Source organism: Squalius cephalus (assembly GCF_949319135.1).
Source record: "Squalius cephalus genome assembly, chromosome: 16".
Taxonomy (NCBI): domain Eukaryota; kingdom Metazoa; phylum Chordata; class Actinopteri; order Cypriniformes; family Leuciscidae; genus Squalius; species Squalius cephalus.
The window spans coordinates 30,420,723-30,434,500 of NC_137137.1; the positions used below are offsets into that span (position 1 = coordinate 30,420,723).

The following is a 13,778-nucleotide window of genomic DNA, read 5'->3' on the forward strand; positions in this document are numbered from 1 at the left end:
TATACAATATATTAAAATAAAATAGCCAGTTACATAATTTTTTTGAATTAAGAACATGCCAGTAGTCTGTAAATCAAAGTCTCATTTGGACTTCTGAAAATCCACATGCACGTTGGTATTTGTCTTTCTAATTTTTAAATGTTTATCTAGGCATGATTAGGCATAATTTTAATTGTAAAGAAGGTATTGGACATTAACTGTATTTACACGGTTTAATAATCAAATCACACTGGGAAAAAAATGGCAATTCCTTTATTATTTCAGACAAATGACAAACTCTACAAATGTGCCTGGTTGAAGAACTTCAGAGAAAATTTGAGTAAAAAAATAAAGATAAGAAAAATAAAACAAAGAAAGGGAGAGTGAGAATTACCATCCTGCTCTGACACAAATAGTCTAAAACTTCAAATCCACTTGTGTTTTCTTCTCTTATTAAAAGAAAAACACATACGATGATTGCGAGCCTTCTTTTAGGATGGCAGACCTACAAAAAATTCCAGAGGTAGAGTACTTTTTTTTTTTTTTTTTAAACACTAGATTTTAAAAACCCAGCAACAGACAGGAGAAAAGACATACAAAAAAAAGTACTGCAAGCCTTCAGTACCTGGTGAAAATATCTGTATTTCTGAGGAAAACATCACACGAATGAAACAGAGTGTAAAGGATATATTCATATGTCCATAGTAATCACTGGATATTTACATTTTATTTTCTATCAAATGCAGTTAGAACACTCAGAGGAGTAAAAAAAAAAAAGAAAAAAAAAAAAAAAAACACCGGCGGTGGGTTTGCGGGGTGTGAATGCGTACATTCTGGATCAAGCTTTTGGAATAGTGGAACATTTTCCTTACCCATAAAACCTTCACTCCAAAAGGGAAAATACAACAACGACGTCCTGTTGAAAAGCAGCTATCTGCTCATCCAAGATTTCTGAGAAGCGATAGTTGGCCCGTATAAAATTAATATAAAAACAACCAAAAGAAAGAACAATCCCACAAAATCCACAATCAAGGACAACCAGAGGGCTCGGGCTCGTATGACTATGAGGGATTCCTACAAATGTGGCAGACAGGGAAGTGTCAGGCCATCACGCGGTGACGAGGACTTGAGCTGCAGTTGGATGGATATCCTGAGAAGGGCTGGTTAGTTCTGGCGTCCCAAGAGGTGTAGAGCGCTGAAGAACAGAGAGATCAGTCAGCAACATAACGCTTCAGTCCACTGTGATGTGATCACTCAATCTGTAACATACCTGTTCTGTAACAGGTACTGAGCGTTCTGGATCTGGTCTTGGGTTCCTGTGATGGTGATGATGCGGTCCTCTGAACCCTGTAGGGGCTCGTCGATTTTGATAGACGCTCCAGACTCGTGGCGAATCTGCTTGATCCTCTGACCCCCTTTACCGATGATCGATCCGGCCAGCTGAGAATCACAGCAGGAGTTAAATACACGTTTCATGCGTAAATCGTATCGCTTCAGGAGGGATTTACTCACATCTTTAGGAATAGTCACTTGTGTGGTGATCACAGGCCCTTCACTGTAACTACTCCTTCCACCTGAGCATAAGGAGAGAGTGAAATGTAGCATAATGGGAGATTTATGAATGAGTCTATATGAATATATGGCCTCTATAGCCTGGGACACACCAAGCCGATGGTCGGCCAATGTCGGCTCGCTTTTGAGCGTCGGTCTGCGTAGTTTTCTTTCAGTGTTCAGCAACGCTGGTGGTTTAACTCCCAATTCTGCATGTCAAATCAGCAGATTGGAACACTTGCCATTCTTGTCATTTCATCTCATTTGAACAGTGGATTATTTTAATAATAACATGTCTGTAGTGAGTGATACTGGTGTAAACTGGTAAATTGCTGCTTGCTTTGTATTTCCACAGTTCAGGATCTTCCAGTTTCCCTTTTTGTAATAGTCTACTTCCACAAGCTGGTATGAGAGAGTCGTGTCCTCTCACGCAGGGGCGTATTCTGTGCAGTGTTCAAGCGCAACTTTTTTGCCCTGACGCCAGTCGGCTTTCATCAGCGCTAGTTCTTTGCCATGGGTTTGGTGTGTCCCTATCTTATTATAACAGGGTGCTGTACTTACCAGACTGATAAGAGGAATCCCAAGATGAATTATTGTCTGGTTTGAGAAACACAAAAAGAACAAGTAAATAATCTTAACTGCATAGCAGTGGTTCCCAGCCTTTCCCAACTAACGGCAGGAATTTTAACGTAAATGAAAAACTCTGGTGTTTTGAACGCTTAGTGGATTCTGACTAGCTTAAACACCTCTGATTGGCCATTGCGTTCCAGAAATTAACATTGCTCAACACTGCAAAAATGTACTGCACTGTATGTCGGGCTAAAGAGAAAAAATGTTTCAAACAGAGATCAGGCTCGACTTGAAGCCTATTCCGGTAAAATAATGTGTAAAGTAAAACTAAAATAAGCTAAATAATGTAAATCTTAATTTCTGCCTGTTCTCCGCTCCCACACGTGAAGACTAGCGCTAGGTAGTCGCTACTGTATTTTCTTCGTTCAGCTATGTTTTTAGTATTTTTGATGTCAGGCGTTGCTGCAGATTTATCCTTACTTGTAGACGGAGAAACTTCTGCGTTTGTCCTTTTCAGCGACCCTGTTGATAACCATTTATCCATGTTTAAAACTGTAGTAGCCTACAGTAACTATATGCAGCAAAATTATGGTAGATAAGCTGGTGGTTTATTCTTAACAACCAAACAGTGAGCTTAAATATTGAACACACAGTGAAAGTTTAATGTTTGTTTTTGTTATTTCTTTTTATATCGAATCATTATATTTATTTAGACATTTTTACATACATTTAAAAAATATATTATTTTTATTAATAGTAAATGGCAGCCCCACTGCATCATCAAAAACCACCCCTGTACAGTAAGATATGTAAATTGGGCCACTCTTTTGATAGTTTTGAATGTTAAAGTGTCCCAGTTAACTTGAATTAACTCAGTAAATATTTGAATCTACGGAGCCCCTAAAAGGACATGGTGGTGATGGTTAAAAAAAAATGCTTTTGCATTCACTAAAAAAAAAAAAACATTTTCCTATCCCCAAGGAACTTGCGTTCACTCGCAAAACTTTTGTGATGGAAATATGTCGTGGGAGGAAAAAAATATATATTTCAGTGAATGCAGAGTTTCTAAGGGGAATGCAAGTTTCTCAACAGAAAAACTAGCATCATACTTTAAGTAAGAGAATGCTTCTTTTTTTTTTTGGTGAGAGAAAGGAAAAGCATTGAAATATAATTTCCCCTTCCATCTAATTTCCCCCCCCCCATCAAGTCTCCTTATTTTTTAATAAATATTTTAGGTAAACCCAACCCTAAACAGCATGCAACATATAAAATTGTGTTTAGTTGCTTCACACAGTCAGATATCTGTCTAAGTGTGCAGTACTCAGCCAGAATAAGTTAGTCAGATAGTTTATAAAACATTTCAAAGACTTTGGTGAGACTGAAAGGTGACAAAGGGTGAACAATGTTCCTCAAGAAAAAAAAAAAAAATTCAAATGCAAAGAAATAAAACATATGCAAAGAAAAACTTACCATATCCATCATTCTGTAAAGCAAGAGAGACCAGAACAGAAGGGTGAGAATCAAAAACCTCAAACACAAATGACTTGTTAATTAACTAGTTAAAAAAACTGTTTCCAAGGCACCTAGCCACTCCAGGTAACAGTTGAGCTGCTGTTTTAGATGCTATTGTTAAGGAAAATTAAAGTCAGCATTAAATGGAAATGTGTGATGTACATAAGGTATGTTTATGTATTTTGGCTTCTCAAAAGACAAAAGAAGTGTAGGGCAGCATTTGATTTTGTCAATCTGGAATTTATTGGATCAGTGTAGTTTACTAATTGTTAGTTTACTAAGTCTGACCGAAAAATTCTTGCTGGAGAATTGAAACTCATCTGTCCATTTGACCAACTTATTGAAGAGATGTGGCAGCAAGCAGGTGGGCATGTTAATGTTAATGGGCATGACAATTTTCTTTTAATTAAAATGTGCACATTTTAATTTACTTTTAGTAATAATAATATAATAAATTTTTTAAAGGGGAGGGGGTGGGGGGTGAGAATTGGCCATATTTCATTGTGACTAATTGGCATGGCCTGTGGTTTTTAAAATGTAGATTGAGTCATTTCTTGAAACTGAACTAAATAATAAATTGCAAAAAGACTGAATACTGACCATGCTGCCTCCATAACGATCATTGCGTCCTCGTCTTTCTCCACTGGAGAAAAAAAGAAAATCGACAAATATGGTATACATTGATTAACTGCTACACAACACAAGAAAGCATTATAGCTGATAACGAGGGAAATCTGGAACAGCACTGATCCAACTGAAGAACTTACTGCCGTCTTTCTTCCATGTGGCCACGCTGGGAACTGTAGGAGTACTGGTCATCGCTGTAAAATTAGAAACACAGCATTCAAACACTTATCCAGCAAGAAGATAAATCAATACTTAACGATAAACCAAAATTAAAACTCTAGGCAAAAACCAAACAAACATTCTAATGTTTTTTTAGACCCCTATTTATGTTAAGACTGGAATACACTACACAACTATAAAATTTACAGTTATTGAAAAACTGGACATCACACAAAACAACTGAGGATTACAAACTAACAGACTTTCACGTCAAAGTTGTTCAAACTTTGAACTAGTTTAAAGTCGTTCCGAACATAACACGAATGTTCTATAATCGGCTCAAAGATGTGTGATATCCTATGACACTCTGTGCCCATCATACACTACGCGTTTTTCTGTGAAGTCTGTCAACGCCGACTGCCCAAAATCTGCAGACTGGCTCTGACTTTCAGCAACTAGCGTTGACTTGTCCAGACTGCAAATAAGGGGAAAAATCAAGGCAAAAGGCATGTAGTGTATTCCAGTCTTTATATTTCAACGGAATAAATATATAGATAGATTGAAGTGACTCACCCTCTCCTGTGGTGTGGGGGTCCCATGGGCATGTTTCGTGGGGGACGACCCCCTCCTCTTCCCCCTCTTTGGGGTGGAGGGGGGCCCCTGCGTGGGCTCATGTCATCATAGTCTCTCCTGTTCTGCATGTGGTGGCCACCACGACCTCCACTGGGGGGCATTCGATCAAAGCCTCCTCCGCTGCCACGCCCCCGAGAAGAGAAGCCTCCCATTGGCCGACGGCCCCGCTCTTCATACATCGTACTGAAGCCACCATAGTCGTAGGTCTCATCGTAAAAGTTAGGGTCATACTGCTGAGCTCTACCTTTAATGGGAGCCTGGAGAGAGAGAGGTAATGAGAAACATGTCTAACAACACCGTGACAAACAGCACTGTCAAATGATGTGTCAATCTGACCTCCACAATGAGCTCTAGCATGGTCCTAATGCACTGCACCACCCGCTCTGCTTTGCCCCCCACTAGCACCACACGGTCAGTGGACTGAGGACAGCACTCCTGAAAGAGCTTGATGGTGGTCTGGGTGCTCTAGAACAGAAGTTTTTTGATCAGCGCTTTAAAATTCATATTTTAGAGTTAAAATTCTCATCTTAGTGTCTTACTTCACGAAGTTCCTTGATCTTGGCACCCTTCACGCCGATGATGCTTCCAGCTAGACTCTGATGGATGAGCAGCCTCAGCTCACAGTCAAAGTCCACCCCCTTATGATGTTGATACTGCTCCAACCAATCAGAGAATCAGAGGTGCCATTTAAGTATACAGTAACAGTATATCAGTGAATTAGGGCTGGGTATTGACACAAATTTCACAATTCGATTCGATTCGATTCAATATTGATTATTTTGGATATCAGGTACAATACATGGCACATTTTCTCAAGGAAAACAAATCTCTTAACTAATGCTGTAAACTATGGGAGTCAGTTGTAGCCTATAGGCTTCATTAGCCTACTATAATAATGAAGGTAAAAATGAACTGATTTGTATACAAACACTTACACTTTTATTTATTTTTATAATAATAAAGCATTAAATATTGAAGAACATTAAAAATTATAATGAATATGTAATATGGTGCATATACTTATCAAAATGCTCCTCTCTAGAGATAATTTTTCTAGCAGACTAATGAGTTTATGGTCACTGGATATGGTTTTTCTGAGGTAAATGTGACGTTACATGACATTGTTAACAAGCTGTTTTACTGACGTCTTTCCACGGTTGAAACACTGATTGAGCGATTCCATGTGACAATATGGATTTTGATAAGTTGTACTCTATCTTTTAACACACTTTCAGATCCTCATTCATGTTTATTAAGGCGGAAGAGAAGATCATATGCTGCTGCTTCTCTTGAGCTGAGCTGCGCCAGAGCGATCTCAGTGCAAGAACTGTATTTATGTTTTTGAATTTCTTAAGAAAATGGACGTAATTTTAAATCTTCATATCAATAGTAACAAAGCACAAAGATTATTGCGATTTATTGGATGGGATGCGCGCTAAAATGTTCCGTTCATTCATCAACTGAAAACAGGATGACTAATCGATTCTTGGGATTTAAGAATCGATATCGTTTCGTAAAAATGAGAATCGATTAAAATCGAGAAATAGATTTTTTTTTACCCAGCCCTAATGTGAATGTGCAACTTCTCCTAACGTCAGACCTCTTCTTATCGAGACGTGGTCTGGGAACCACATGTTCATTTTCTCGTATTTGAGGCGTGGTTTACGAATGCCCAGAGCCGTTTATTGGGCACTACGAATGTCCATCAAATGCGCCTGTACGCAGCTCATAGCCAATCGTTTCAATTATACCAGATGACGTATGTAGAGCGACAGAAATTCGATGAGGAAGAAGACGAAATAAACTTGCGTTCTAAACTACTTAGAACACTATGTCGTCATCGTCTTGCTGCTCCCTCCCCGTTCTGTGATTGGTCCCCTCGCTGAGGCGAAAATCTGGTCCATGGAATCCAGGCTGCCTATCAGCGTGAATAAAATCGCGCTGCGCTCAAGGCAGCATGGGGAAACCCAGGCTAGGTGGCTGATATAAATGACAATATTTTTTAATATACTTTGGTAAAAAAAAATTATATATGGGTGTAAATCTGACAGTTCATCACGATATGATATTATATTGATTCTCATAGCCAGCAGTACGATATTTGCTGATACCTCAAATTCTGTGAAACGATTACGATTCGGGGGTATATCGATTGATATATCTATATTATGATATTACATGCCTATTTTACACAACCAGTTGCATTTTTATTAACTTACAAATGCAACCAAAATATGTAACATGAACATTTATCTAAAAATTGCACATCCAATAATAGGAAGAAAATCAAGTCACATATGAGATCAGTAATGATGAAAGCTTAGGACATGACAAGTCATTCAGGCTTCTGTGCTATTTTTTTTGTTTGTTTTTTGGCTGCTAGTACATCACAGCCTGGGGCACATATGCAGGGCTCAAAGATAAATGTGTATAAAATCACCCCTACTTCCATCTCATATGAATTGTGAAAAGAAAAAAAAAAACCCGAAAAAAACACTCACCTCTTCTAGAGTAGGTATGATCTTCAGCAATATCTCAGCTACCGTGGGAATATCAGCACTGACGCTTAGGATTCTGTTAATGTAATGAATTGCATTCCACGAGAAGAGAGAAGAGAGCGTATATTAGAGACACAAACAGCCTGAAGAAAACGGTCAGTTCTTTTTTTAGCACATTTAAATGTGAGGGGGAACAGACCCCAAAGAGAGTCATGCACTCCTTTGTCAAAGGGGAGTGGAGAACACAGGAAAACAAAGAAAAACAAACTGAAGCTCCTTCCCGTTGCTGAAACGTGAAGATACAGGGAAGGTCAGATATGAAACGGATAGAGGGGTGAAAAAGTGCAGAGAGAATGAATGAAGCAGGTCCCAAATCCAGTAGAGAAGGGAGAGAGAGAAATAGCAGAGATAGATAAGGTGGGGGGGGGGGGGGGGGGGGGGGGTCAAAGTCAAATGCCACAGTAAAACAATGCAACAGACAAAAGGGGGAAAATATATTTTGCACTGCCCCTTCACCATAAATAACTAAATTCAGCCTTGTTTTAGCAAGAAACCTTTAAAATAAACTGTGGAAGAAGGACATTTCCCAGTCGGAGAGGGAAACAGGGTGGGAAAGGGCTTCCTTACATGACAGAAAAGGCATTTGAACATAGCACAACAGCATTTTAAATTCATATTGCTCGTCATGGCAGCATCATACTCATGTTTCATGGCAGAAAGGGAGCAGTTTGTACATTAAGGATGTTAAAACAGTTCTGATATTGGCAGTAACAGAGCTGATATGACTTGGAGGTTGGAGTATCTGAGTGGCACGTACCGCTCGGGCCCACTGCTGTCTGGGACTGACACAGTGGCATTGTACTGCAGGGGGCGGGGCCAAGTACCCAGAGCAATCAAGCACACGGATGTCAATCAAGTAAGCCGCCCAATAGGAAGGGCGCGATTATGGGTGTGGCCAACCAGGGAGTCAGGAGGTCAGGCGGCAACGCAGGTGGGCGGTACGAGTCGATCCGGAATATGGGAATTGGCCAAAAATGAACAGAAAAATAAAAACAAAAAACAAGGAAAAGGGGAGAGGGAGTGGAAGAGGAATACATTTTTTAATTGGAAACACTTTCAGTGTGACTTTCAATTCTCATAATGTTGGAGGAGAATGGAGAACAGGAGAGGAACAGATTATGAGAATATGTACTAGGCCAAATACTATTTTAGCCAGTATCAAAGATTCATATACTCTTCAATTAACTAAAGAGTACAGTATAATGTGGGGTGTTTATAACACAGCACTGTTTTTGTAACACAAACTGCCTTGGTTCCACAAAATCTATCTTTTTTTCTTGGATGATGAGTTTAAAGTGATTTTTATACATACTAGCATTAGCATATTATAACCCAGTTCTACAGACATCTGAGCTCCATGTGTGTGTGTGGAAAGAGTGAGAATGTGCAAACTAAACAAACGAGTACTCACATCGGTGCGCAGAGCTTTAATATTCTTCCCACCCTTTCCGATCACCGCTCCGGCATTCTGCAGAGAAGATCCAATCAGCATTGAGGTACAAGAGGAGAAACGATACTCAGAAGTGCTGGGAAACTCAGGGACTTACTTTGCTCTGTAGCAGAATTCTGAGCTCCACCATGTCGTCAGAGTTTCGTGATCGCTTATGGGGCATGTCCTCCTCGGTATCCTCAGCAGAACGCTTCCCTGAAATGGCATTCGCAACACGTACATTTATCACATAAAAGTTGCAATGAACCAGAAATAGCGACAGATCTTTTCTTCTGAATTGTGACATATATTAGAGCAGTTTTTCCCAACCCTGTTCCTGGAGGCACATCAACACTGCACATTTTGGATGTCTCTCTTATCTGACCCATATATTTCTGGTCTTAGAAATCTCTGCTATTGAGCCGATGGGTTGAATTAGGTTTGTTTGATAATGTGTAGTGTTGGTGTGCCTCCAGGAACAGGATTAAGAAACACTGCATTAGAGTGCAACATTATCGAAAAAGAAAAATGTTGGTTGGGGAAATGTAGGGTATGTATTGGTTGTTAATTGGATCTTGAGATATGGGCTTGGCACTCAATAAGGGCTTTCGAAACCGGGTAGTTCTAAGAACTTAAGCCGTGTTTCCACCGCTAGTATTTCTTTGCAAAAAGAAAAAAAAGCTTGAATAAAATAAGTCATTCACATTTTAGGCTAATCAACTCTACGCACTGTCATGCCAGGGTGACGACTAAGACGAGCCTGTTCTGAAGACTCCCGTTCATTTTTACTGCATGGGAAGAGAGTGCGTCTTTTTCAGGAAGACAGTGCAATTCATTTTATACCAGTAGGCCTAACAATCATTTGATTGGTTCAACCGCCACCCGCACAAATGTAATTAAAATATTATTTTTCGTCACGTCATCAGCCCGATCCGCGTTTTATCCGGGGCTGTAACCGCCAACCGCGCATCTCTACCATGAGGTTGATGGCCAATGTTGCAGAAATACATAATCATGTTTCGCTTGGTCTCCGCAAAGTTGCATTGGAGTTTCTCCTTAGCCTAAAGGTATAGAGGTCCATTTATCACTGTTTTTCTTGTTAGTAGAGTTGTTTGTGGAGTAAATATATAGGCTATAAACTGTGTACACATTTTGTTTCTGTTAAATGGCGGGTGCTGGTGTTTCGCGTGCGTTTGGCCCATCGGCGTACACTTATGTCACTGGTAGTTCTTATTGTGCTGGGTTAGACCCTACTCTGAAGTAGGAGCTAATTTAGTTCCCGCTAAAAGGAGTTCCTAGAACTAAAATCATTCCCAGTTCCTGTGGTACGAACATGCCAAAAAGCGAGTACTTCGGCCATTAGTTCTAGGAACATTGAAAAGGTTCCTCCAGTGCGAAAGCCCCTAATAGTGCAGGCCAGAGGTCTTCAACCCTGCTCCTGGAGGCCCACTGCCCTGCAAAGTTAATATTCAACCTGCTTCAGCTTGTGATTTTCAAGCAACCCTGAAGACCTTGATTAGCAGGTTGAGCCTGGTTCAGGTGTTTGATTAGGGTTGGAGCGAAACTCTACAGGACAGTGGGCCTCCAGGAGCAGGGTTAAAGACCTATGGTAAAGACAGATGAACGCGAATTTGCAAGTTTAAGTGGACTAAATGACTGGAGAATTTGACATGTTACCAAAGAGAAGTCCGTCATTTCACTGAAAGATCCAGTTAAAGACACTTTGATTAATTTACGAGATCAAAACAATGTTTCAAAAATTAAACCTATACATGGATTAACCGTTTACAATAAGCATTTAGAACATATAACATGCATTTAGAAAATAGATAGGGTGAATTTATTCCATGCCAACTTTATTAACCTACTGTATGATATTTGCTATCAAATTCCTAAGGCCTCTAAATTGTCAACATGATCAAAAAAATGTCCTGAAGACATGTTTTAAACCATCTACATGCCTTCTGTTGTCTCATCGACAGACTTTTTTTAAAGCAAGTAAAAGGTCTTTTAGTATAATTGTAAAAATGTCCCACTTCAGGTCGTGTCTTTTTGCTGTGAAATTTTTACTGATTTTTATAAAGTAAACAAAGATATATGTTATGCTGTCAGCAATATTTCAAGATGGACACTTAAAGCCTGTTCACACCAAGAATGATAACTGTAAAGATAACTATAGAGCTGTTAAGTCCCGCCCATCCGTAAAACCCCACTGGACCTCTAGATTGAAAAATCTTCAATGCAAGTGAATGAGAAAATAATTATGTGTGTAAAAAGCAGCGAAGAGTTGTAGTCAACAAAGTGCTCTCACACAAAGTCTAACCGTATCAAACTTCTACCCGCTAAATTGTAGCATTCTTCACACGAAAAATTATATTAAAAATTCAAAGACAACATACGTTCACATTCATGGCAAAATTCAAACGGCACCAGAAAATAATTATTTTCTCACATTCACTTGCATTGACGATTTTTCAATCTAGAGGTCCAGTGGGGTTTTACGGATGGGCGGGACTTACCAGCTCTATATTACCGTCCACACCAGTGGACGATATCATTCTGTGTATTCTAAGCACGTGTTCGTCTGTCACTTTAAATGCTCAAGCATTTATAAATGGCTGATTTTTAAAAAATATTTTATTTGTCCAAAGGTCAAATAAACTACTCCATTACAAAAATTTGATTTTTCTGACTATTACCGAATCAGAAACAATTACCATCCGAATAGGGCTTTAAGCATTGATTCATTCATTCAATATATTGAAAATTGATTTTTTTTATATATATAAATAGACTGTATATAAATAGACTTAAATAAGACTGTAGCAATAAACTTTTTCAGAATCTTTAGTAAATTACATGTTATTTTGTTTAGTTTCAGAATCCCTATTAAAAAAAAAAAGTGATCCTCAATTTATCCATTAACGTGCAGCTCTAGAGTGAGAATATGAACACAATGATCAGTGGTGGAATCGGTTGCGATGCAATGGGCACCAGGTAAAATCTTGATTTGGGCAGAAAATTGGTCAGGGACGCCATGTGTCTGAATTTAAAAGGTTAAACCAAATACTGCACAAGAAAAAGTAAGATTTTATCCATTGGGAAGTGGATGGTGAAAATTGGATGAAGACTAACATTTTCTTTTCTTTGAAAAAAAGAGTGCACAAAAACAAAATTCAAAATATTGGTTCAATTTTAATTTTACGCTGCTTTAAAAAATATATATAATAATAATAAATCGCTGGATCTTACCATTACTCTCATTGTTGCTGTAAGTGTCCTCTTCCTGCGGGTCGTTTTCTGGCTCCATTATCTATCTACAACAAGCGGAGATGAACAGCTCTCTCTTTTCTAACAGATGCCTAAGGGAAAATACAAATAGTACAAGAAAGAAAATGTCATATGACCTAATAGGATGCTAGTCCCAGCTCTTAAACTCTAAACTAGTTTTATAACCATTCTATGAATCTCATCAGAACACTTCTCTGAGTCAATGGAGCATGGTTAGCGAAAAAAACACATTATTTTAAGTGAAATTATAAAATAAAATAAAATGTGTGTGTATGAAGAGTTCAGATGCAAAAGCCTCTAAGTGCCATCTTAAATTTTCTTCTAGAATGATCATTTTTATAAAGCTTGTATATTTAAGTTCAGTAATTTCACTTAAATGACAATTAATAGGTAGTTTTCATTGCCATTTAAGTGAAATTACTGAACTTAAATATACACTTTAATATATATATATAAATAAATATATACTTTATAAAAATGATCATTCTAGAAGAAATTTTCAGATGCCACTTCAACTCTTCATATCTATATATATATATATATATATATATATATATATATATATATATATATGTGTGTGTGTGTGTGTGTGTGTGTGTTAGTGTTACTTTGAAAGGAGAACTGAAACTAAATGTTCTATTCTCCAGTATTGAAAAAAAAACAGGAAAATGATGTACTGCAATATACCTAAAATGAACAAGAAACTATTAAGAACACTAAAAACAAACCTACAACTGGGTTGCGTCTCAAAAAGTATTAGGCTGCCTACCTAGACAGCATTGTGCGCAACACAAGGGCTTATGAACGGCAGAACGCGCCTGTGTTGCTAACGAACTATTCGCCAAATGATTCCTAACGATGTTGTCTAAACATGCAATTTACAGTGCTTTGAAACACAGGATTACTGTTAAAAGAATTGATTCGCCGCCATCTTCTTGTACGGAATCAGCTGCCTGCCTGGCTAATTAACAATAGATAGTTTCCGGAGGCTAACGAGCTAGCTAACTACCATCAAGTATTTTTTCACTAACAGTACTCGTAGATACTAACGTTATGCTGAAAAAAATAATAAAATAAATAAATACAACGCCAACACTTTCTTCAACACATGCCAAACTGTGGAAATTACAGTACAGGAAATAGCTTATTAGGACTGCTAGCTTCCTTTAGCTAACACAGAAGAGGCTAGTTATCTAGCAAGAAAGAAACCATGCAAACTGCGACAATAACCCGTGTGCACGAAAACGTACATCGATCATTTAGAACTGTGAACCTGTTTAACACTATTATATATTGGTTTACTGTGTAAAACCGATAATACAATTATTTTTGTATCAGGAAATGTACCTACCGACCTGTTCCTGTCTTACTCCCCCTTCGTAAAAACAATGACGCACTAAATCTATCTTTCTACGGCGATGTAGCGTGGACCAATGAAAGCACCTCCCTCCACAAAAGATACGCGCTCT

The 13,778-nt window shown here is 38.4% G+C and overlaps 1 protein-coding gene across 18 annotated transcripts; it reads right to left on the reverse strand.

The window, feature by feature from the left end:
- Positions 1-912: 912 nt before the first annotated feature.
- hnrnpk (heterogeneous nuclear ribonucleoprotein K) lies at positions 913-13,727 on the reverse strand. Of its 18 annotated transcripts, none has more exons than XM_079896037.1 (18): positions 13,665-13,727; positions 12,271-12,380; positions 9,137-9,234; positions 9,001-9,057; positions 8,347-8,390; positions 7,533-7,605; positions 5,571-5,684; positions 5,368-5,496; positions 4,972-5,288; positions 4,781-4,873; positions 4,380-4,433; positions 4,213-4,255; positions 3,571-3,583; positions 2,581-2,622; positions 2,092-2,127; positions 1,492-1,553; positions 1,250-1,419; positions 913-1,174 (listed from the first exon to the last, which is right to left on the reverse strand). In XM_079896037.1, the coding sequence occupies exons 2-18, from the start codon at positions 12,326-12,328 to the stop codon at positions 1,144-1,146; spliced, it is 1,434 nt and encodes a 477-aa protein (XP_079752163.1). In that variant the 5' UTR covers positions 12,329-12,380; positions 13,665-13,727; the 3' UTR covers positions 913-1,143. The 18 variants fall into 18 exon arrangements, with proteins under 18 accessions (XP_079752163.1, XP_079752161.1, XP_079752162.1 ...); XM_079896035.1 differs by having other exon boundaries at positions 5,571-5,687; XM_079896036.1 differs by having other exon boundaries at positions 13,661-13,727.
- Positions 13,728-13,778: the final 51 nt, after the last annotated feature.

Excerpts from the sequence above, each read along its gene's own strand:
- hnrnpk (XM_079896035.1), bottom strand. The coding sequence starts at position 12,328 with ATGGAGCCAGAAAACGACCCGCAGGAAGAGGACACTTACAGCAACAAT. Across the intron at positions 5,688-7,532 it reads TCATACCTACTCTAGAAGAG|CAGTATCAACATCATAAGGG; the intron begins GTGAGTGTTTTT and ends GATTGGTTGGAG. Across the intron at positions 2,128-2,580 it reads AGAAGTTTCTCCGTCTACAA|ACAATAATTCATCTTGGGAT; the intron begins GTAAGGATAAAT and ends TTCTCAAACCAG.